At 40.9% G+C, this 26,236-nt stretch overlaps 1 protein-coding gene across 1 annotated transcript; it reads left to right on the forward strand.

The window, feature by feature from the left end:
* Positions 1 to 926: 926 nt before the first annotated feature.
* On the forward strand, positions 927 to 25,134 carry nckap1l (NCK associated protein 1 like). Its single transcript, XM_030421347.1, has 31 exons — positions 927 to 1,120; positions 2,475 to 2,585; positions 3,333 to 3,425; positions 4,038 to 4,094; positions 5,307 to 5,449; positions 6,090 to 6,180; positions 7,922 to 8,059; positions 8,881 to 8,929; positions 9,411 to 9,567; positions 10,630 to 10,686; positions 10,801 to 10,897; positions 11,131 to 11,240; positions 11,330 to 11,462; positions 11,622 to 11,703; positions 11,818 to 11,876; positions 12,407 to 12,552; positions 12,661 to 12,793; positions 13,138 to 13,257; positions 13,644 to 13,783; positions 14,553 to 14,684; positions 15,633 to 15,851; positions 16,130 to 16,260; positions 18,098 to 18,195; positions 19,437 to 19,530; positions 19,945 to 20,027; positions 21,053 to 21,133; positions 22,041 to 22,134; positions 22,216 to 22,332; positions 22,941 to 23,050; positions 23,359 to 23,448; positions 24,552 to 25,134. The coding sequence occupies exons 1-31, from the start codon at positions 1,031 to 1,033 to the stop codon at positions 24,666 to 24,668; spliced, it is 3,372 nt and encodes a 1,123-aa protein (XP_030277207.1). The 5' UTR covers positions 927 to 1,030; the 3' UTR covers positions 24,669 to 25,134.
* The last annotated feature ends 1,102 nt before the right edge of the window (positions 25,135 to 26,236 follow it).

Raw genomic sequence — 26,236 nt, forward strand, 5'->3', positions numbered from 1 at the left:
GTATCTTATCATTCATTTACACACACACACACACACACACACACACACACACACACAAAACCACATGCACACGTACACACACGCACGCACGCACACACACACACACACACACACACACACACACAATTTGTTGCATAATTGATCCCCCATTCATTCACCAAGAAATACTTTCAGTTAGTAAACAGTGCCATCTTGTGGTGACATAGAGACCATTTTGGACACATCTGAAAATTAAACTATATCCCTTTATCATTTATTGATTATATGTGTTGACTTTAAGTCACTACATCTTACTTTGCAGGCTACGTCGGAGCCAACGCACCACACTTCGAAGCTAAACCTTTCTTTTATGATAATCAGAAACATGCTGATTGTCTGATTCGATAATCGGACAGGCCTGTAGTATTCAGTATGAAAACATACATGCAAATACATGTATAACTCACCTATTAACTGCCTTTGTGATAGTATTTGTACATAAATGCAATCTGCTTTATGGACATAAATATGATCAGTACCCTTCTGTTATCTCTGTTCACAGGAGTCTTTTTTTTCACACAGCACGAGGAAGTGGCTGAAACCACACATAACAATAGAGCCAGTGACAGTTTAACAGACAGGAAAACTGACATGCCACTCATTTTATACAATAACATGTTAAAGATACATATTATATGTAATTTTTAAATCAAATTGTGGAATTATATGAATTTTAAAGACTGTACTTTCTTAAGATGTGACTGAAAAATGAAAGTATTTCCAACAACTTTCTGTAATTTTAAAACGTGTTTTTATTGTTTTGGGATTTTGGTTTCTTTTTGACGATGATTCACTTGCTGACATTCAGTGACAGTATGTGGATGATGATGCAGTCAAACTCGACCCTTGGCTCCACCTCCACCCATGAGTCCCACGTGACATGGTGTCAGGGAGAGGCCCCGGGTGCACTTGTTTCCGAGGGTTCAACTGCTACGCGGGTCCTGGAGGCCGAGGCTCGAACGGAGGGAGAGGTGCAGCATTTTCTGGAGCCATGGACTACCAACAGAAACTGGCTGAAAAGCTCAGCATCCTCAATGAGAGAGGGAATGGGGTGCTGATACGGATGAACTACATCAAGAAGGTGAGGAGTAACCCCATCCCTATTTATAGAGACGAGTTGTCTGTGTAACAGAAACTACAAATAAGGAACTTGAATTTCATCTACTGCGTGTGTTAATTGTCCCAGAGTTTGTCTGTACAAACAGTTTCAAACAATAAAAAGATACATCTAAGAGTAAACATCAGTACATAGTTATTCCATTATAAGGAATAAACTAAAGTTGAATCATATTTAGAATTGCAGGCATCAGTTTCTATTTTCAGGTTTCATAGAACTCATAAAAGGGAAATAAGAACTTGATTGTACAGTTAACAGTCTGCATTGTTGCACTCATCAGTACAAAGAGTAATGATTGGGTAAAACCAAACATATGAGAGAACTTTATCTCTAATTCACTTATAGTCTTTTAATGATGCAAGTCAGCAATGACCCTGTAATGTGTCTATACTGTAAAGTATACAAGTGTCCAGGATCTGTAATGTAAACTGTAACAATGAAATGTGTGATAACTGTAACAACTGTGCTGTTTACAAAAGTGCTCTGTGTGTATTCTGCCATGGTGGAAAAAGTCAGTACTGTCTTCCAGCTGCAACTGTGCTTGTTTCTCCGAAGAGGAAGTGCAAACAGGAAGTCAGTCTGAGCTCTCCGTCACCTCAAATTAAAGTTATAGAACGGAAAGCTGTGAAACTCACACAGCAGAATAAAAGCAAACAAGACGGGTAAAATAAAAAATATGAAGAAATCAGGGAACGTAATTAGCTGTTTAAGGGCGACTCCAGAAAGACTATGATTGTTTTGACAGTTCTGTGTGTGCCATGCAGGAAATGACGCTCTCCTCGTGAGAAAACAGAGTAGGTTTCGTGTACTGCGCCCCTTTCTGTAACTCAATATGAGCATTGAGTATGCACGCACATTATGAATGCATTTATCAGGAGGAGAAGTGAGAGAAGCGTTTTATTTTAAACCCTGGTCCAGTGAGGATTTGCTGAGCATGCACACATTTCTTTTCAGCAGTCAGACTTCTCATTTGGGAGCTACTTCAGTCTTAAGCTGTCAGCTTCCAAACGACCCCGCCGGATGAATTTCATGTTAACTATCTTGCCCAAGGTCACCTTGAGGGTGGTTGTTGAGGGATGAGGGAGCAGAATTACTCACTCTACTCACATTTTTCTCAGTTAGTCTAAGGATCCAGTGATTTTCCTCTGCCAAGCTTGCATTTAGAATGAAAAACTGAAAAAAAAAAAAAACCAAATCCTGTCAGAGGATTTCGCACAGCAGTGGCAAGGCATGAAAATATGTTAAAAATCCAGGATTTAACTGCCAAAACCCCCAAGTCAGACCGATCGCTTCTTCTTCATCATCTCCTCTGTTACAGACATGTACAGACCCGAAAACACGGCCGTCCTTCCTGGCAGATAAAAGCATGGAGCCCGCCATCAAGTACATCAACAAGAAATTCCCCAGCATCGACTTCAGAGGGAACATTGTGAGTGTGACCACAATGTTTGAACAAGCTTTATTTTTCTTTTCTGCTTTCATAATTTGTTTTGTTATGATCGTCAAATTATCAATTTAGGATGTTGACACGAAAAGGTTTGTTTTGTTTTGATCCACTGAAAACATTATGACAAAATAATTTTCCTGTTCTCATAAGAAAAATCTGTTATGACAGTTGTGTTGAAAAGTAAATAATATTAACTTTGTTGTTGTAACTGAAGAATATCTTCTGATGTCCAGAAAACAAATGTGTTCTGGTGAGATTGTAAAACTACTGCCCTTTGAAGACAAACCCTGATTTGTCCATATTATATTTATATATTTGCTTCATTTAAAGTGTAAGTCTATCACTTTTACACATTAAGGAGTGTTTACAGGACTTGGGGAGGATTACTTGCATATGTGAGAAGTGGTAGAAAGCCAGAGGAAGCGACACGTAACCTGATAATTTGTCTCCAGTCAATTGCATTGTGGGTAATGTGGGCAGCAGGAGTCATTATGGAGAATTTAAAAACAACTGCTCAACGTTGATAGAGCAGAAGCAGACATCATCATCTCCTCCATTCTACACATTCTTGTTTCTCTTCAAAACATAGCTACATTACCCACAATGCAACTGAGCAACTGAATGACATCACTGGAGGCAATTGATTAGATTACAAGCAGCTTCTTCGCCTACCTGCCCCCTTTATACCTGACCAGTACAGAAAAGTTCTGTTTACTTTTTTTTTTGCAGCAACATCTGACCAGCATACAGCGAAAGAAATCTGAAGTGTTGGTGGCCATGTCAAGCTACTACGACTCTTTCCTGGATGTCATAGAGTTCAGGGTGATTCTCTTTTTTTCTCTCTCTCTCGCTTTCTTTTTGCTCAAGTTTTTGAATGTCAGATTTGTTTTGTCCGTGTTACATTACATGGTGAGGACATTTAGCAACAGCAGAAGAAAAACAGAAGCATCACATCACAACTGTTGACATTAACCAACAGTGAAACAACAAAGATGAAGAATAAATATACATTATTCTAAATATAAAATAGACATTAGCATTGTTTACTCTCTCTTCTCTCTTTCAGTTTGCATGTGATCTCCTATTATTTTGATTTTACAGAATACATTTACATATAGAGTGGTTTATTCCGGTATAGGAGAATAACTGATTCAGACAGTTAGCTCACCGCAGTTTGTTACACCTCCCTTCACATTTGCATATTTCTGCGATGGAGGTCGCGGCCAGGCCGGTGCATCATCTGTGTTTGTTAGATTGAGAATAACTCAATCATGATGTTATAGAAATATGCAAATGTGGAGTGATTATCAGGCTTCGGGAATTGATGAAACTCAAAATATCTGAGGAAATCAGAGTAGAAGGTTAACACAATGTGAATGTTGCTGTGTCTTTGTGCAGGTTTGTATGTTTCTAATCTAATCCCCCTCTGCTCAGGACCACGTTTACGAGCTGCTGAACACCATAGATGCCTGTCAGTGCTTCTTTGATATTGTAAGTATTCACTGCGGGGCGTGTAATTGTTTCAAGTCAGGGAGAGACATCAACGTCCGCTGAAAATCTGACAAGCTCTCACTCATTCCTCCACTTTTGGATCATTCTGACGCTGTTGCTGCTGCTACTATGCTGTTTACTCCCTCCTGCTGCATACTGCAGGATATGTCGTGTCCTCGCCCCCGCCTCCTCGCTCCTTCTGTTCACTTTGTCAGGTTTTTTTATTATCATAATTAAAGTGGCACCTCCTGTCTTGTGCAATATGTATATCCTGCTGTGTATTATTGCAGCAATCTGCACAGTTAATGCAGGCCAGCTCAATCTCACACTGTTTGGATTTATTTGGAGAGAGAGCATCTCTCAGCGCAGGACACGTTGGTCACAAATGTCTCCCCAAATCTATCATAATCTACTCTTGGCCTGAGATAAAAGTTCAGGTTCAAACTCCAGTGGGGGGGTTTAAGGTTTGGAGAAAGTAGGAAAATATCTATAGCATTCACTACTGCTTTAGTATATTCCAAACCAGTTATATTCCAAATGCACATATGTTTGCTTAAACAGGATTAGATATAGCTCCTCCATGCATGTTCCACCATTTTCTGTCAATAAAGACACTACAACCTGTTAACTGCCAATTTAACCCTCAAATATCAGCAAAAAATAGCTATTGTTCTTAAATGTTGAATATATTTTGAACCGCTAATCCTATTCATATGCAAAACTCACTTAAAGCAGAGATTCTTAGTTCTGCTGTGGCATCAGCATTGATTTGTCAAAGAAACCCAGTGTTCATGTTCAATGGATAATGTATTTTTTTTCTGGCAAGAGTCACTTTTGATTTTGATTTGATAACTGATCTATTTATTCTGAACTTGTTTTGAACACATCTACATGGTCAGAAGATGAGATGGAGGATTAGACCTGTTTTTCACTGAAACACCTGGGATAATATTATAATACATGACTTGAACTTGCCTATTCAGGGCAGTTTGGCATCCATTCTCAGACAAAGGAAACATTAAATTGGGGCAATCTGAAACTTAAGGTTCTCCTGATTAAAATGATGTATTACACTACAATAACAATGTCTTTCTTTAAGGTGTCTGTAGAGCTCTGCTGAATCTACAGTATGCTCTTGGAAAATTGTTGTAGTTTCATGGAGCTAGTATCTACTTTTGGAACCACTGACTTCAACTGACATTTTGATTTCAGTCAATCAACTTTGACTTCACCAAGAACTACTTGGATCTGATCATCACCTACACGTCCGTTATCATCATGCTTTCTCGCATCGACGACAAGAAGGCACTGGTGGGCATGTTCAACTGCGCCCATGAGATGACCAACGGAAGCAGGTGAGAAAACATGAAGCCTTTGCTTAATGTGTGCTGAAGTGACAATGCAGATTGAAGGATAGAGATTTGTTTTCCATTTACTCACCTGTCGTTCAGTCAACGAGGGGTTGTCTTTGCTAATTGCAGCTTTCTAGCCATGCCAAACACTTCGATTAAATGCTGTAATTAATGAGTTTCCACATCCATCACTACGGTTATTTCTTTGACCCTCATAATTAATTATAATTTTATTTTGCTACACACATCGACAGACCACCGCTAACCTTTTCTGACTGCCAAGAGGTGTCCTGACATTTTGAGTCTGCTGACTTTGCATGATATTTATTTATACCCTCTGAAAAATGCATGATGCCTGTCTCAATCTTAGGCATGAGCAGGGAACACAAACGCATCCATTTTAATGTCACATTTGACTTTCACAGCACACACAGCTTAGCCCCTTGAGAGGTAAACAGTCTCCCCTCATCATTATGTCAGCCACCCAAAAACAAACATTTAGACTTTTATTCATCATAAAAACCCCTATAGATAATACTGGACTGACACAGTGCTGTCCATTTAGAATTATTTTAGTGCCTTGCTTCTCCTCCATCTTCTTATCCCTGCACTGATTAATTAAACGCTGTAATGAATCCTGCAGTGACCCCTCCTACCCACGGCTCGGCCAGATGTTCGTAGAGTACGAGCATACTTGGAAAAAGCTCACAGAGGAGTTTGGCCCTCACACAAGGGTAAGCTCAACATGTTACTCTTTACTTGTGAGTTAATTTGAAGAACTGATAAATTCTGCAAATGAATAAACCGCCAGTTTGACGGATATTTCATTGACTGCACGATCAAATAAATTGGATTTAGGAATAGTAAAAAAAAATGAAAATAAAATAAAATAGAATAGAAGAAGGTTGTCTGATTAAAACAACCCAACATCTTTTATCAACAGTCCCTGGATTGCACAATTGAAAATCATGAATTGGTAAAAAATAAATCATACCAGAAAGAACTGTTTCTGCAAACAGAACCCTTTATATAAAAGACAAAGGTACATAAAAAGTTGATGATATATTTTAATTTAAAGGTAAAATGGTGAGTGGTGTTTCCAGTCTACAGACTGCTCAAAGCGCTTTACAACACTTGTCACATTCACACATTGATGGCTGAGGCTGCCATGCAAGGTGCCAACTGCTCATCCGGAGCAATTTGGAGTTCACTATCCTGCTCGAGGACACTTCGACTTGCAGTTAGGAGGAGCTGGGGATTCAAACCAATGACCTTTTGATTACTAGATGACCTGCTCTACTTCCTGAGCTACAGCTGCCAAGGTTAACAATGAAACAAAGTAAAATAAATGTTAGGCTCAAATTAACTTACAGTATATTATAGCAGCAACATTGTGATACTTTTTGTTCATGTTCACATATTTAAAAACAACATAAATACTAAACAATGCACTCTTTTGTTTGGTCTTGTTATAACACTACACATAACGGTGGAAGCACCATGTGCTCGTTGAACATTTCATTCCAAAACTATTATTATTGATTTGTGGCTTTATCGGCCTCCGCTGTTTATGAAGGCTTTCAGCACAGTTTTATAACCTGGCTGCAGGGATTTTCTCCCATTTAGCTAAAAGACCTTATCATCAGAATCACAAAGGGCTTTGTTGGCCACGTTTTCTCATACCGTCAAGTGCTGCAGCACAGCTCTCTTTGTTTTAGCTGCCAGTACCCAGTCAGCTTTGATTGGTCAGCTCACAAATGCCTTACCCAGCACTGCTAAAACATCAGAGCAGCTGTGCTAAATCAATTCTTACGTGTTAAACCTGCCACTAGCCAAACCTGACATTTATTGTGATGTCATGAAGTCCCAGAATTAAAGGCGGGACTACTAATGAGAAGCAGTTTTTTCTGAGGGAGGGAGAAGCTTCTGCTGCCGACTTTGACCTTTTTAATTTTCAAGATCTTTTACATGCACAAGAACATACTGTATATAAAACACGCTAGGAAAATGAAAAAAGTCTCCTTGAAGACAAAGTACACCATGATAGTCTATAGACAAGTCCACTGCTCTGTATGTTAAAAGTAAAAGTAGTGCAGAAAAAAAAGTATACTGGAAGAATATGCATAGATTAAGATGGATTAAGACCATTCCACACTGTTGTCTAAAATATATGTACTGTAGAATTAAGACTTCCCTTATCTGGAACTAAGGGGTCTACCACAAACCATGACAATTAAACGTAATAAAATAACATATAATTAAACAATAATACTGTCATACAAATGATTTTCATTTACGTCTTTAACACTGGCAGAGACTCCGTTCTGTGTGGTGGATCATAAAATATGCCCATTCCAGCTTTTGAAGTGATGCCATCTCCCTGTTTGTCTTTCATTTTGCCTCCCCTCCCTCTCTACCTATTTGCGTCTTCCTCGCTCACTGTTTTTTCCTCCCTTTCTCTGTTCCTTCTCCTAGTCGGTGACGTCTGCGCTGCTGTCTCTGAGGATGGTCTACCCACGCAGGAACCTGCCAGCAGAGCAGTGGCGGAGCGCCCAGCTCCTCAGCCTGCTCAGTGCTCCAGCTGCTATGCTGGACCCAGCCTGCTGCAACACCGTGAGTCCGCCCTCCCATCACCTCTGCTCCTCTATTTATCTCAGAAGGGAGAAAGAGGGAGGAAGGGCGGTGGCGTCGACAGTATGTTTTTTTTCCAGTGAGGTCAGGCACAGAAATGAGAGAAGATGTCTCAGCCAAAAGATGCAGTAACAGTGTATGTACTGTCATGAAGATCAGAGACAGCCCTCTTAACATTAGTAGCTCTGTGTCCCATTTTCCCAGCCCACCTATTATAGCACTATCATTTAGTAAGAGATTTATCTTATTATGTTTGACCTCGCCGCTCCTCCATGATCTTTTATTTCGAGCCGTCTCCTGTTTGTGCACAGTTTAGTCCTCTGTCATCCTCCGCGCAGTCTTTGAACGCGACCATTACCGCCCCTTTGATGAAATGTTACGATCCCTCGCTGTTGCCCATGGCTTCCTCATAAAAGAAACACTAGCCTGGCCAAGAAAGGAACCCCCGGGCCATTTTTCTCATGAAAAGATACAATATTTATTTGAAGGAAAATCACAGCTACTTATTTGAAGTCCATAGAGAAGAAGGCCTGTGAAGCTAAGTTATTACACACACTTATTCATTGTTTGCATATTTAGAGAGGATAGTCAGTATTTTCCATGAAGAAATAATAATGCTTGTAACCCAAAACTATTCTTTTTCTTTTTAAAACCTGGGACAAGATTAAAACAGCGTTGAAGATACTGAAGGCCTCAATATAGTTCAGCTGAAAGGATGATTTTTCACGCCGTCGTAGGTTTACATGTAAGGCTGTAGTGAATATGTCTGTGCTGGCAGTTAATACGGTTGTTGTTCACCACAGATGGCGTGTGAATATCTGTCTATGGAGGTGATGGAGCGGTGGATCATTAGTGAGTATTATTCATCCTAAACAATGTCTACCTCTGTTCACTTAATAGAAATATATGAATGCAGGTATGCTTTATTCAGATGCCAGTAGCTGCAGCATTTGTCCTGTTGTAGCTTAAGCACATTTCAGACACACTGACATCATGGAAAAGCAGAACTACACACAACAGTATAGAAGGGGGTATTATTACTTATGAAAGAATCTACCGTCAGAGGCACTGCCAGTACGCAATGTTCATAAATAACTGTGGGCATGACGGGAGCACTGTGTTATCTGATTTTACCCTGAAACCAGTTAATGTTTTGAACCAAAACATTTCCAACAGATAGAATTTAAGTCACGTTCATTCAACATTTAACATTAACTTGAAAACTCTGACATGTGAGAAGAAAAACTAGGTTTATAATCCAATCATTGACTGTATTAACCCAGGCAGCACAAAGGTGTGTTCTCATAAATGTCACTAACTGTGCCCCTCGTAGTTGGCTTCCTGTTGTGCCACAGCAGCGTGAATACAAACCAGGCGTCCCAGGAGCTGTGGAAGATGGCCCTGCGAAGTGGCCTCTACCTCACCCTCACCAGAGATGAGGTGCTCAATATACACAAGGTCACCGAGGACCTCTTCGACAGCATTAAAGGGTATGTGAGCTGCAGCGCTACAGTCCACTCTCTCCACAGTGGGAGAAATAATCCTAGTTGGTGGGAAAAAGAATTATTAAAAAGCAAGATATTAGGCAATGGGTGTAAAATAATGCGCCCTCTTATTTCAGTAAGTTAAGAAAAGGAGATCATATTTTAGCAAAGGATTAAAGAGATCCTTAACTGTTGAGGACCTCATCTTGATTGCTCATTAATTCTAGATATAAAGAACTGAGCCCATTTAAGATACCTTACAGATACAATAACAACAAAAAACAAACCATTTACTTTAAAAGATTGTTACTGTTATCCATGTACGTATGTCACAATGTTGCAATCGTAGTGAAATATGTAAGAATTCAGGGGACAGCATATCACCAGGTAATTTCTTCTGACTTTAGCTGCCAGTAGCTAGTTAGCTCAGATGGTGGGGCAGCTAGTAGGGACCCTGGGAACTCTGAGCAATGAGGGCACGCTGGTGTTAACACCGCTGGCACAGGAGCTTTGGACCGCCTAGGCTAGCTGGTTAGCATGCTAAATTTAGCAGACGTCTCTGCAACATGACATATCACGTAAAAACTGTTCTGTCGTCATTTTCTGTTGTCAACTTTTATTAAACTTTTTAATATTTTAAAGGCAATTTCATACATATACATATATAGTTAGTAGTTAGTATTGATTCCAAAGACTGCCATATGAACTGCTGAGGCTGCATGAGCTTCAAATCAATGTAATAATAAAATTGTCTTAATTATCCTTCAGCAATGTCAACATTTCCAACAACAAATGTAAAAAGTAATAACTGTTGTTAGTGTCTCAGTGTAATTATATTTGAAGATGAAGAACGTTGATTACAGACAAAATATGAGGAAGATGATATTATGCAGTACAAACTAGAGATCACAGTAAAGCAATTACTGATTACAGTGCGAGAGTTTCTGAAGATGAAAACTCATTATATCCCTGAGCACTGGGATCAATCCATCTATAACTGATTTACTTTTTAAAATTGTTAATAATCTTCCAATTGAATTTGTCTATGTAATTATTCTTTTTTTTCAGATATAACAAGCGGATTGCAGACATCAAGGAGTGTCGTGAACACGTGATAGTCAACTGGTGAGACTGGCAGCAAACTAAGCAGTTTTTTAACACTTTTGTGCAACAAATATTAATGTACGACTTGGAATTGAGCTGCGAGAACTAAACTTAATAAACATTTCCTGTGTTCAGTGGAGCGATGCACAGAGAGCGGAGGCAGTTTCTGAGAGGAGCGCTGAAGGAATTATTCAATGTTCTGGAGGATGAACCCGGACTTCTGGGACCAAAGGTAGAAGTGGAGTAATGAGCATGACACAGCTGCGTCTAAAGATTTCAAATCATATTTTTTTCCTGCAAGTTCAAAATTAAATTCTGATCACTGGACTTTTCACAGCAGGAGGGAATTCCTTTGAATGAGCCTTCATTTCAGAGTGATCAGGACTTTTGCAATTGATAGCTGAGAGTCTCTCCTAACATTCCCAGTTCTTCTTCTCTGTTCTGTGTGCCTACCAAACCCCCAAGGCCCTGTTTGTCTTCATGGCTCTGTCGTTTTCCCGTGACGAGGTCCTGTGGCTCGTCCGGCACTCTGAGAACATGCCGAAGATAAAAACGCCCGAGGACTACATTGACAAGTAGGTCATAGGTGCAGAGAACCACCTTGTCATGATAATGTGTAATAATCTGGCAGCTAGCAAGTTTCTTTCTGTTTTTTTTTTTCCAGTCAGATGGCAGAGCTGCTGTTCTACATGGAGAAGTTACGAGGTCTGATGAGAAAGTGCAGCTATGTGGTTCAGCGCTACCATGTCCAGTACCTGGCGCAGTTTGACGCCTTGGTCCTTAACGACACCATACAGGTACCTGTAGATGACATGAGCATAGGTACACATGCAACATAAAATCCTGTTGCGTTGTGCTTTCATTAACTGTCATGCTGCAAGTGTCAGAAAGAGGGAAAACCGACAATGTTTTTTATTACTGAATCCATCTCTTATCCTCCTTCCTGTCCTCTGCAGAACATGTATGTGTGTCCAGAAGAGGAGTCGGTCCTGATGAGCTCGTTCGTCTCCACCCTGTCTGCTCTGTCAATCAAACAAGGTAATCACAAGTCAAGGCTGCGGTAGAGCTTGTTTGTACGTAATTTGTCTCTATTTAAAACGCAACAAAAGAAGTTTGATTTAAACAATGATGGATTCTATTTTACTCTTTCAGTGGAAAACAAAGAGGAGTTTGACTTGAGAGCGCTGAGACTGGACTGGATGAGGTTGCAGGTGGGTGAAATTGTCTCATTGTATCAAATATCAGGAATAACTGTAATGAAATGAATAAATGTAACCAGTGTGCCTTCCTGCAAACCACAGATATGTTGAAATGTTACATTTCTTTGCAACTTTGTCTTTTTATGTTCAGTTTTCAATCTTACGTTGTGACAACCCTTAGTTTATGATTGGTTAGGAATTGGCATAAATACCACTTGGTTAGGGGCAAAGATTTCTTAAAATACCTTGAATATACTGTCTCAAACAGTCTTCTCTGCCTCAGCATCTATCTTACCTAGTAGCCACCGTCATCCCATCTCCATCCCAACGTGACAGCTGAATTTGAACATCATATAACACATTTTATAGAAATGTTGATATGATACTTGCCGTATCAACACACAAACGTTGTGTATCGGTGGTTTGCAGCAGTGTACCATGCCAACATTTTACTCTGGCAGCAGGGCTGTCGTTATTGCCCAAGTTATCATTGTCAGATTCTGTGAATGCCACCCTGAGGTTGTCGTTGTCTTCTGTTTCAGGCCTACACCAGTGTGAACAAAGCCCCTCTGCCAATAAAGGACTATATAGATTTACCGAAAGTGATGAACTTGATTCAGTTTCACACCAGGATGGTAGACAGTTTGGACGAACTCCTGTTTGAGACGTCTGAGTTGTCCATACTCAGGTCAGTCCCTCCTCTCCTCTCCTCTCCTCTCCTCTTCTCTCCTCTCCTTTCTTCTCCTCTCCTCTCCCCTAAGTTTGAATTATCGGATGCTTTCCTTTTCATTCCCAGCTTCTACCCGCGTGTCTTTGAGAAGATGTTCAGCCAGAGCAGTGAGGAGATGACCATGAAGCGTTACCTCATGGCCTTCCCCTCTGTGTGCTCTCAGTTCAGCCAGTGTGGGCACCCTCTCTGCCCAGAAGAGGTCAGTGTTCAGTCATTTGCTGACCAGAGTATTAATCACCACAACCATTGGGTTACAGTCCAGATGAAGTTTGTTCTCTGGCAGTTTGATGTCACTAGCAACATAACATTTTCTTCATTCACAACAACCTTCTTGATGTTATACTCTGATAAACTAAGGTATTCTGTGATTTTGAATCATATCCAAGTTATGCATGCTGATCGAAACTACCAGTTATATAGTACACAGTGAATTAAAAGTAAGTAAGGGAACTATGGGAGAAAATACGTGCATGTGTGTTGATGACATTGAGATGCATTTGTTCTGTGCACTCACACCGACTGCACTTTGTTCTGTGTGTGTAGATAGAGGCAATGGAGAAGAGGAGTCTGCGCCTGTGTGTGACCTTCCTGGAGCAGATAGCCAAGCAGACCAGCACTGTCGTGTTGGAGATATGTGCTGAGCAGTGCAACCTCAATGACCAGGTGATGTCCGAGTCTATTTCAGGGTTTCAAAAAAACAAATTATCTACTGCAGATGGATTCTGCCAAACCCCATCTCCAAATATAATCACACCAGTCACAGCTTGCCGTCAGTGGATTTAGCCAGAGGCGGAGAGAGACTTGAGAATTTGGGTAAAACGATAAGACAGGTCTCAAACTCTTGGGTTGATTAATGCGGTGCGGTTTCTCCAATCCCTTAAGGGGAAAATGACAAACGTGTTTACTTTTTGAGTGCCTCTAATGCAAATGCAGTCTCCCATGTCTGTCTTTGAGCAAGTCACCCAATATGTGCCGGGCTGAATTCTTCTTCCCTCTTTGTTCCTCTGTCCGCCTCTGCGTCCACCTCTTTCCACTTGATAACCCCACAGCTGCAGCCCAAGCACTGTGCCGAGGCCATCAGCGCAGCTCGCCACAGGAAGCAAAAGAAGCAAGTGCCAAAGAAGGGAGAGGTCCTGAAAGAGAAGCCGGGCGCTGAAAGCCTGAGGAAAGACCGGAGCGTCGTCACCAAGTCAGCCTTTTCTTTTTGTTTTCTCCTGATTATTACCATCTCTTTCTCTCCTTATCTCGCTCCGCCTCATCCGTCAGTAATTATACAGGCCTGGCAAAGGTTTTGAAAAGTGAGCTCAGTCAATGCATCCCTTATTTCAGGAGACATTCAGCATTATGAAGAGTGCTTGTTCAGGTCAAAAGGACAGTTGAATAAACATTGAGCAGCAAATTCTGATTCACAAAGGCGAGAATTAGTTAATGCAGTTCATGGTGGTGGAAATATTTTAATATCAGCTGACATTTTTAAATGATTTCCGTCACCCCACGACACATGCCTTAAGCGATCAGTCTGACAGGATTCCACTGTTCTCCCCGACAACAGCGTTATTTATTCTGAACGTTATTACCCTTCAAGTTGAATCAGTCAGAGCTGACAGGTATTAAATCAAGCTATTAAAAATAAGGAAACAAAACACCTCAGCGTATTGAACGAATCAGTTTTACTGGAAGGCACAATATATGTCGCCGTTTTTTTTTTATCATTTTGATCGTATGCTTGTATAAAGCTACAGCCAGAAAGCTTGGTAATTAAATCTGAAGAAGTCTCCCCCTCTCCCTCCTCTCAGTTTTCCTCCCTGCAGCCTCACTCTGGAGATGTTTAACAATCCTCCAACATGTTTATTACCTTATTTGTCTGAGAAAAGCACATCCATACTCACTGTCAAAATATTTGCCCTAAGATCCTAAAGAGGAGCATCCTCCCTTCTCTGTCTCTCTTTATCTCCTAGTGTGGACAAGATGCATCTAATGCTGACAGAGCTCTGCTCCTGCTACAGCCTCTGCACTGACTTCATCGTCTTCGACCACATCGTCGTCCCCACAGAGTTCCTCATTTCTCATCTGGAGACGCGCCTCTCTGAGTATGTTTCACTGGGATATCTTTGTCTTAATAAATTGTGTCATGAGTCCTGAAGGTGCAGAAAACAGTCCCTGAGGTGACATGTACGAAGATTTCTGCTCTCACCAGAATCTCATGCACCAGAGGGGTTTTTTGTTTTTTTGCACGTCATTTCAGCAGCTCAACAATTACTGTCAGAAATATGCTAATTACTGACATTCATTATGAAAGGAACATTTTGTTCATGTTGTATTGTTTCCTCTATCCGTGTGTGTTAGTGTGCTGACATAATGCCACCATTTCACCATTTTACACTGCCGACTTTATCCCCGATTGAATGATTGCGCACAAACAAGCTGCATTTTCTCCAAGTTGTCACTCACTCCCACTTTTGCACACAGTCCTCCTGGCTATTACGGAATCATTTGGCTCTTGTCTCTCCCCAAATGTCTCCTCCATCACTATGATGAACATTGCTTTTACTATCTGATTCCTTCGTGTCAGGCTGCGTTGCACCCACTTAAAACCAAAGAAGAGATCCATCATGTTACTCCCTTGCTCTGTGTCATTTCAGAGCTAACTGTTATTTAGATTAGCGATTGGTACCAGGGCAACCTGATGTTTTCTGTGTATATTCCCTGCTTAGTCTCCATGTCTCAGCTGATGATTATCTCCCCTGTCACCCCAGAATTAGCACCCTTTGAGTAGCGGCACACTCGCAGCGATTGGTCCTTCCGTGGCCAACATTGTAAATACAGACTAGTCAGGGACAGGAAGAGAGATGGTGCCGGGCCCTGACAAGAAATAAATAGATTTGGAGGGAAGCCCTGGAGCAGTGAATGTGCTGACCTAATGAGAGTATAGTACCATTCAGCCATGGCTCGTTTAACCAGTTTTAAGGTCCCATCTGTCCACCCTCGGTCCAGTCTGGCCTGGTGATAACTGCCGTTGGTTAAACATGTTTCTCCAGGATCATCGTGAGAATGGCCAATTACAACCAGACCACCCAGGAGATAGCCCGTCCCACGGACCTCCTGGCAGGATTAAGAGCCTACACGGCCAGCGTGCACAGCCTCTCCAGCTACATCAACGTGGACGTCACTCGGCTGGTGAAGAACGTCCTGCTGCAGCAGACGCAGCCGCTGGACTCCCGTGGAGTACAGACCATAACGACGCTCTATACAAACTGGTGTGTGTGTGTGTGTGTGTGTGTGTGTGTGTGTGTGTGTGTGTGAATCATATCCGTTAAAACACATACATCCAAATATATACTGCACCACTGGCATACAGCAAGAAGTAACCTTCATTCGTCATGCATGCAGACAGCATAGCAAGTTGCACACACAAGAACATCCTCTTGGTTTCTGTGTATCTGTCATTTCCTGTCTTCGTCTCTCAGTTTCTTTCTCTTACACATATCAGTTGTGTACAGGCTGGTTACATTTTCTCATTTTTTATTCACCTCAGGTTCCTGGAGAGTCTCTTGCGTCAGGCCAGCAATGCCCTCATCCTTCACTGTCCCACGATGCACTGCTTTGTCAACCAGGCGACAGAAAACGACCCAAATTTCAGAGCAGAGGAGTTTTCAGATGTGTCAGGTTGGCCCCAGAGCTTAATTTGAGCCATTTTACCTGCAGCATGAGTCAATATGTCAATAAGAACCTCAAGGAGCATCTCTCATAATAAAGTCAGGGGTGTTGCTTTTTGCACATTTCACCTAAAGAAGGGAAGAAAGACTGCAAAGCTTATCTCTAACTTTTGGGAGAGGTTCACCTCCTACTTGTACAAGTTTTGACACTAAATTCAACCCAGTTGCCAGGATAAAATGTTGGCATTTTACGTTACTGGAAACCACATGTATGTTTAAATTTGATAGCTGACTATCGTGCCGGGAGGTGGAGTATCAGCTGGGCGAGATGGCTGCGAAGCCAGAGACCACAGTTTGAGATGAGTTTTTTTTGTTATATTTGCAAGCGTGAAACCACAGGATATTTTTTGACGAGACGTTGAGACCTTGTTTGTGATGACAAACCCTGTATTTTAAGTGAAAACGTGTGAAAGCTTTTTCTCACCTTAATCAAGTGTTCTTCTATTAGTTTCATTTTATTCTTTTGCCTAAATCCAACCAGACCATAAGCTCGTGATGCGGTGAGACTGAGCTTATTGAGTCAATAGATTTTGCAGTTTATTCTCTTAATAATTAAGTAAATGAGTCTTGGGCTATTGAAAGCAACCATTAACCAAAAACAAAATAGAATAGTTTGTAAAAAACATACATTGTCAACTTTTATTCTGCCGATTTGGTTACTAAATACATGTATTTGAGCTCCCGCAAAGAGGTGTGGGTGTAATTTGAAAAAAAGTTTACCAACATAATTTTTTCGACTAGAATGTTTCCACGACAACTTCAAGAAAGCGTCAACAAGAAGTTTTTTCTACTTTTTACAGACATGTGGTGTTCCTCCTGACAGAATCATAAAGTTCCCCTGTACTCTAAAGTTGTAATGATCACAGTCCCACAGATCCAAAAGATGACCCGCTGTGTTAAAAAAAACAAAAAACAATTTGCAGATCTCTCTAGCTCCTCTGACACTACATGCGGAGGGAGAGCTATTGCTCAAGAGGATGTGGAGCTTGTTACTGTGGTGGTGTGTGGTGTTTTTCTTTCACTCTGCCTGTCTCGCAGTTTATTCTGATGCTGCCTGGCTAATGTAAAGCTCGGTATTGCTTATCGTCTCCCCCTCTCATCTGTCCCTGCCTTGTAGCTGTTCCAGCATCACTTGTCTCTCCTCCACACCGCCTTCCTTTCACGACTCCACGCTTCCTTGTAGGAGCACCTCCTTGTGACTGCATTAATGCCATATCCAGTCCACTATAGATCTAAGCTGATGCACACACAAGCACACATGAACAGTAAAGACACCTACGCCTAGAAGATGCATTCATAAGACAGCACCCTGGAGACTAGCGCACTTCAACAGATGCCCCCTCACAACGTCATCATTATTGTCTATATTTACTCCGTACTGAGGTATCTGCCTGCCTGACAGTGAGTCACTCGCCCATCCATTAACCACCTCCGGTTTTAACCACACACATCCTTATCCATCCATACTCAGGAAGAGATGTTGAACTGAGTGAAAGGTCTTACAGCTGGAGTGGCCTCTCTCTTTCATTGATTCGGCTACACACACAAGTCAAATTTAGTCCGTGTCCTTTTTATTTGCGTCGCCCGCAGAGAGTCGTGCTTTAATTCACGTAAATCCACCGCTGTGGAAACAAGCAAACAAACCTCCACTCGAGCTTGCTTCCTGTTGTGTATTTCTTGTAAACATGTCTGGCTGCTCAGCGTCAACATCAATTTAAGCTTCTGTTGATCCCTCATCTCCCCTCCAATCATTATCCTTAAATTATTCATGTCACCTTCTTGAACAGAGTTACAGGCCCTGGCAGAGCTAATTGGTCCATATGGCCTGAAGTTTCTGAGCGAGAACCTGATGTGGCACATCACCTCTCAAGTCAGTGAGCTGAAGGTACAGTATGACACAATGGATGAAATGAATTTCCCAGGTTACTTTGATGAGAACTGAGTTTTAATTTTAGCCCCACAAAGGCACAGTAAGTTGTAACCCCTTCACTTTTTGCCCTTATTATCTTATGCCCCCGTAAATCATTGCCATATAAACTAACCCACATAAAACCTAAAACATCCAAAGAGGCTACCATATTTCACATTTAATGGATAGTTTTCAAGTTATGCACGGAGAAAATGTATTATCTGCTAAATTATTTCAGCTTCCTAGTTCATCTTCACTACAAGCTAGTGAAATGATTTAAGAAAAATACATTTTTAAGAATAATTTCTATAGAGAATAGGAATTAAATGAAGCTCTGCTATTGATTTTTACACTGAAATTAATTTAATACAAAATTAATTTACATTTCAATACATTCAAGTATTTGATTTAAAAGGTAGTTTAGCAGCACAAAATTCAACTGAATTCCAGTGGAGATGGTAGCCACTAAGCTACTTAGCTTTGGCAAGAGTTTAGCTTTTTTCTCAATTATGATTGGATTCAGATATTAATTTATTCATGTGGAAAAACAAACAGATTAGTAAAGATTTATTATCATTGTCAGAATTATGTTGTTATTTTACAGAGAACAGCTCGAGATAAATCCAAAATCAGTTTAGTTGTAGCCAAGGCTAACCCTGGACTTCCAACCAGCCAGCTTTCACATTAGGTTTCTAGCTGTCCAGTTAGCAGGAGGATGCAGTTTCTTCTCCAGCATCCAGAGTTAAAAGCTTAAATCACTTAAGTGCACGTAAAGTTATGCATAAAAGGCTACCTACCTTAAATAACAATCCGTGCCAGAAAGTCAGATTCAGTTGTTACTGCGTTTATAAATGCAGCCTATAGTTAAATCTCCGAGGAGAGTCGTGAACGCAACTTCAAATTCAATCTAGTGCAGAAAATAAATGATAAAGAAATGACACCATTTCTTATTTTGCTGGGGAAAAAAAAATCATTTTTGTGCTTCAGAGTTACCTTTTATCTTGTCAAACTCCTTTGAAACAGTTGATACTCAAGAAACTTGTTCGTGCTGCTGTCGTGTCAGACTCCCCACTTTGACACCTGTGATTGAAGCGAGGTGTTGCAGCGCCGTGGCTCTGAACTTGCTGACAGACAGCTCTGTCATGGCCATGACCCGTCTGCAACTCCCACCTGAAGGTGGTTTTTATCACTTATTTCTCTTCTGTCTCTTCCATCAGAAACTGGTGATCGAGAATATGGACATCCTGGTACAGATGAAAAACAACTTTGATAAGCCAGAGGAAATGGCCAATCTGAAAAAGAGGCTGACAGGTGAGAAGTGGAGAGGGGAACGTGGGAGAGGAGGGTTGAAAAGAAATGGAAAAGGATAAAAGCCGTAGAGAGGGAAGAGCTACGGCAGAGAGAACAAGGAACAGGCATGAGTAGGCCTACTATAGATCATTTCTGTACTGGCTGACGAACACATGAATACATATCTTCAGTAAATCAACATAAATAAAGTGTACAGGCTCTTATGTTTCCACCGTTTCTAGATTAGCATTCTCATTTTCTTAGAATCCGACAGTAATCTAAGTGCAAATAACCAGGCGAGATACTACAGAATGAGGATCTTACTTGCCAAGTGATTCCCAACTTGTCACACATTCACAGACTTGATTTGTACCAGAGCACAGATTCATCACTTCACAGCAGTGAGCCTCTGATCTGTTTCGTACACACCTGTAGGTGGAGAGAACGTTCTGAAGAGGATGACCATCATCGGGGTTATCCTGTCCTTCAGAGCGATGGCGCAAGACTGTCTGAAACAAGTAATGTCCGGCAAGATGTGACGATAATGATGATGAAACCATTTTGAATATGGAGAGTAAAAATGAAGAGTGAAATTCGTTTTGGGGATTAATGAAAACAAGGTTTTCTTACTAGCATTTCTGAAGCTTTAAACTGCATCTCACAGTCTTCATCAGCAGTTGGAGTTGTCCTGTACTAATTATATGACATATTTCCGATCTATATCACCTCCTGTTGTCAGGTAACTTCAGTTCAATACCATATGATGTCATATGATGACAAATTAGTGAACCCCATTAGATGCAGTTGAGCATTCTGGAAGAAAGCTCATGAGTGGACCTTGACTTACAGGTTTCTTTTTTGCTTTACTTTGTTGTCTTTTAAGCTGATTTTAAAACTGGTTTTACTTTAATCCAGCTGTCAGAATGAATGTTGGGAATGTACGTTTCTGCAAACCACAGATATGTTGCAACTTTATGTTCCGTTAGGTTCAATTTTGAATGTGATGTTTTGACAATGCTGTGCTCAGGGCCTGGTTAGGTTTAGGCACATAAACCAGCCGGTTAAGATGCTTTGGCTTTAAATGCTTTTAGTTGCCAAAAACGCGTCTGGACGTGATCCAATCGGTCGAAAGTCAAACATATTCAAACACAGCTGGGATTGTCCCGAGGTCTCCTTAGAAATATCTAGTGGTGTCATGGTTGCAAGTGTTGAAATGCAGTGTTGAACTACAGTCGCTAGCTTGTATAACTAGTATAACTCCAGCACCGTCCGCTCCACATGCCGATATGAAAGTCAGGTCATAAACATGTAATGTTAACGCAATATGAACATATCAGTGGTTTGCAGAAGCGCAAACCTGCAACATTTTATCCTGGCAAATGGACTTGACCAAGAAATAAAGACAGGTTATTGTCTGGTCAACTCTACTGCTGATCAGACGCGTTGTCCTGTAGTACCCTCAGTATTGATACAGTATCAGCAGGACCAATCTTACCAATATAAAGGTCTTCCCTCTGTAACATTGTGTTATCCTGCAATCTAGGTCCTGCTGAAGCACTGCCCGTACCTGATGGGGCCCCTCGAGTGCCTGAGAGACTTCATTGCCCCTGAAGATGACATCAAGGTAAAGCACAGCTTTTATACCATGGCAGCTGCACTGTAAAAAGAAGGCGTCCATATGTCGAGATCCCACAGAGGATCTGAAGCGGGCTTTCGGTGTTCATGAATCATCCCATCACATTTTATCAACAGCATATTAACAGTTTATTTTCCCAGAGCCAATATTGTGGGAGAATGTAGGTCGAAGGCATGCAGTCGTATTTACGTTCATCCATTTGTTTTAACGTCTCAGACTTTGGGGAATTGACTGATCCGAGGTTAGGAAAGCAGAATGTGCTGGAGTACAATGTGTGGCAGAATTTAATTTATTTTGCAAACAGAGTGTGTGCAGCAGATCTGAGAGGGAGGCTTGCAGAGGAACACAGTTTCTTATATTCTCCCGTACCAACCAAATTAAATTCCTTATCTCCCTCCGGAGCAATCCGTGTGACTCATGAACTGCCCCCCTCCCTTACTTACGTCTGGCCTCTGAGTGAGGCATGACAGCCGTGCCACAGCCGGGGCCAGGATAACCCCAAAGACGTCAGCAGCCCACTCATGCCTCCGTGAGAGAGAGTCTGATCGCTGCTGCAGCTCTGCACTCTAAACCACATCAGTGGAAACATTCTGCCCAGACAGGCCGACCATGCATGAAACCAGAAATAGAGCGAGATCAAAACCTGTGTGTCGAGACAAAGACAACCGCCACCACTGATTTAGTGTCACTCCTCAGAGACTGTCACTTTTTACGGCCGCTGCATACAATGCAAAACACAGATCAGCGTCCTACAGGCTGTGTTTTGTGGTGTTTCTCTGCAAGGGGCAAAGCACTGCAACAAAATGATGAAACATTAAATGGTGCAATAAATTTGAATTGCACTTCATGTCCACATTATGCAACTGTTCTCCTTTAATGCTTTATGACTTTACAGGTGACTCTAAGCGTCTTTGAGCTGGCGTCTGCTGCAGGATTGGCATGCAATATTGATCCGGCCCTCGTCACAGCTATCAGCAGCATGCAGACAGGTAACACCAACACTATTAGTGCCAACTGTTAGTTATCATCACAGGAGAGTTCTTTCATCTCTTAATGTTTTTCCTTTTTAGATAACACGTCAGTCGACGAGGAGTACAAGCTGTCCTGTCTGCTGCTCGTCTTCATCGCCGTGTCCCTGCCCACTCTGGCCTTGGACCCCAACTCCTTCTACAGCCGAGAGCATGGCGGTGCATATTCATTCATTCATTTCCAGCTGCTGCAGACTGCTTGACAGTAATTAGTCTCCAGACAACCCCTGGACCAAATACTAATCAGTACTTCTTCCAGTCGTTACTTCCCAGCTGCTGATAGTGTCCCTCGCCCTGAAACACAAGGCGCATTAGCATCCCCGTGTTTCATACTTTCCAGTCTGACTGACGTGATCTGAAGCAAAGTATGCTGGTTAATGAGAAACACGTTTGTGTAGAGAGACTTTTGTTTACAGATAACTTCGGCTGACGTGCATTGATACAGTTACTCTTGGCATGTGGCCCTGTTGACCCTAACCGCTTGGCTCTGGGCCTGGACCAAAGCATTAAGAGCAGCGAGCAAATTGCCCGAGATTTCTATCAAAGCACGGGGTGGCGTTTGTCTCTGATTATTTTCTTTTCTCTATTTTCCATTGGCATGTTTTGAAATAGGTTTGACCCGTGAACATTTACGGATCATTAAGTAATTTTTTTCTAATCGCCTGGACCATGGAAACATCCTCTCCGTGGCTAAAATTACAGGACATGCTATTAATTTCTTTCCTGTTTTTTTCTGAGTGTTGAATTTTTGTGTTTTATTTTCTCAGGCCACAACAATAACGTCCACTGTTTAGCTGTGGCCATCAACCAGGTGGCTGCTGCTATGTTCACCGTTCAGGCAAAGAACATCGAGCAGCACCTCAAAGAGTTTCTCCTGGTGAGTTACCTCTAGTCAAGGTTAATTAATACTATGGTGCACTGCTTGAGGAGCACTGATTTAAGAAATAGTTTCACAGAAAACACAGATGATCCTGGCAGAATCAGAGAAAAGCCATACATGTAGCACACAAGGGGTAAATGGTTTTCTCAGGCCCACGAGTCTGACAGTATTTCAGCTAAAGAGCTTTTTCTCAAGACTCTGCCAACCTTTGCCTCAGTTGAGGTCGAGTCCTCCTCTGTAAAAAAAAAAACAAAAAAAAAAACGCTCCAGTTGTTTGATCTTCTTAACGTTGTGTTGCTCTACAGATGGCCTCCAATGCTCTGCTTCAGCTGGGACAAAACACGGAGAGAATGGACCTTAAAAACCGAGAGTCCGTCTACCTGCTCCTGCACATGGTGAGCGGTGCTATTAATCATGTGTTTTAAAACATAAGTGAGTTTTTAAACTGACAAATGGAAAAAAAAAAAGCTGTGACCCTTTTTCTCTTTACAATAAGCCTGCTGTGTCTTCTGTTATGGCTTATTCCTTATCTTGAAGCACCACTGAATTAATCATTAACAATAAAGTCATTAAGGGCATCTTATAAATCCTTTATAATAAGTGTGCATTCTTTGAAGTGGAACTGAAATTTTCAAACGAATGAAGAGGTCTTTACCATGAGAGCCCACATTAAAGTCAGTGCAGAATTAAAGGTTTTAATCAACAACCAGATCAAATCCTCAACATATAATACAGTCATTTGTGTTGTGGGAAATCTTTATCATGAAGTTATGAATGTAAACATATTAACAAAGAAAAAGTCTCACTAATAAATCTCATTAAAATACCAAAACTAGAAATGACTTGATCCTAGAACAAGACAGATATTACGTATTCCTCCATTTTTTGTCCAAAAACAATTAAACGCATTAATGACTTTTGCTGTTGCCATGGATGACATGTTCCTAAATTCAATGTTCACGGCAGTTTAAGTCTGAATACCACATACATCATCCCGCTGCTCTAAATACTCAGTAGCACACCAAAAGTGTATTAATCCACCGCTGAAAATAGTCCCCAAAAATGCTACATTTCTTTCCTGTTTGAGTTACATTTGCTAAAATCCATGATGCTCCGTTTCTTATGAAAAACTAATTTCTTTTTTCTGTTTTTTGTCTCTTGGTGGGATTTGTTAAAGGTGCAATGTGGAAGAAGTGGTCACCTGAATTTATACTCCTTACAAATATGCATATCGTCTGCGTAACAGCTAACTTCCGGTAGCTAAAGCTGCCATTAGCTTGTTGAATCAGTTAGCCGTGAGTCTTGGTGTTTACGCTGCTAGCACAGGAGCTTTGGACTGCCGGGAGAAAGAGGCTTCTGGCCCAGGGCTAGCTGGTTAGCATACTAACTGTTCATAATTTTAATTAATTTCTTCTTACATTTTGTACATTCAACAATAAAACAAACATTGATTTTCTCAGTTTCTACGTTTAAACACTTTCAACCTCAATTCTCTCAGATCGTGGAGGAATCGCCGTTCTTGAGTCAAGACATGCTGGAGAGCTGCTTCCCATATGTTCTGCTCCGAAACGCCTACAGAGAGGTGTACAAGTCCTTCGTCATCACTCTGGGCTGAAGGCTCAGTCAATTACTTCAAATGAAACCTTTATTTATCCAAGGGACTTTATTTTAATGTGCAAGCATGTTTTTTGCTTTCATAAGCACTCAGTGTCTTATTCATACAGGTCATTCACACCTGGTTAACCGCAGCCTTAAGAGACTTTCTGTCCTACTTAGCGTTGGTAACGCTTCCTGTGAGTCAGCCCTCATTGTCTCCACATTACATATTATGAAAAAGTAGACTTGCTTTAATCTGCCAGTATCACTGTGTAGAATTGACTTCAGTATTATCACTAAAAGTTGTTCAAATGCAAGTCAGGCATATTCTCTAACATCCCCTTTTATATTTTTACTGTGCTGTGTGAGACACCATGACTACCGTGACATGTTTAGAATCAAACCACATGTGTGACGGTTTTTAATAGATTTATGTATTAATAGTTGGTGTTTAACATGTTCCATGAATAAAGATGATAATAATATGCTGCTTGTTTTCTTTTTGGTCTATATCCAAAGAGTGCCCCCTCGTCTATTTGCAGTCCATCCTCCACCCTCGATACCCTCCCATTCTTCCTCCCTGGATGAGAGTCCTCTTCATTTTTCATGTACAATTTAAATGATGCACTCCAGTTTTGCAGAACTGAAAGTGCTCCTTTGCTAATTTTAGAAGACACCCTTTAGTGATTTTTACTTTGCAACCGCCACTGTCCTCCTGCTCTTCCTTTTTTCCATTTTCTTCGGCCTCCTCCATTCTCACCTTGTTCTATTCTGCAGCTAAAATGCGTGGTTGCCACACTGGAGATAATGGATGATCACATCCGTTTGCGCACAGTATGTGTGTGCGTGATGGGACCCAGCCTTCTCACATGAGAGCACAAGCAGTTGAATTCCCCCCACGGGCAACACTTATGTGAATACTCAGATGAGCTTTTATACATAAACAAATGACGGATCCTAAAAACAGCAAATCATTAAATGCAAACAACAAAATTAAGTGTTTGAAATTGAGTGTTGATTTATAAAAAAGTAAAACAAACCAAAAGAACTTCATCACCCTGAGATAGCTAAAAACATAATGTGCCATTCATGGAAGAAAAAAAATTATTTACAGGGAATAATGTTTAAAACAACAAAAAATTGATTCATTTTGTAAAAATAAACTAAACATCTAAAACAAAACACTTACATTTTGCTTTTATTTATATTTCTGGTTATGTGCAGACGGAACAGAAGGATATCAGGTGGGAGGTTTGCTCATTGTTATTTCATCATGCGTCCCATTAGGCACCAACCAGACTTGTATTCTGGCCCTGGTGTGTCAGATACTTAATGCTTTTTACTGTTAAAGATTTTATGGGAGTTTTTCCTTTGCCTGCTCACTATTCAAAATTTATAAGCACTATATAAACAATGAATAAATGTTTATAACACACTAGAATGCAGTTGTAAACAGATTTAAAGGTCATATAGATTTTAAAAAATGTAAGTAGGAAATCTTTTTTTTTTTTGTAATACATCTACAGAGCTTGCAAAAACATGATCGTGAATTTATAATTCCTCCAAAATGTTTATTTTGTACCAATA

Source organism: Sparus aurata, chromosome 6 (genome assembly GCF_900880675.1).
Source record: "Sparus aurata chromosome 6, fSpaAur1.1, whole genome shotgun sequence".
Classification (NCBI taxonomy): Eukaryota; Metazoa; Chordata; class Actinopteri; order Spariformes; family Sparidae; genus Sparus; species Sparus aurata.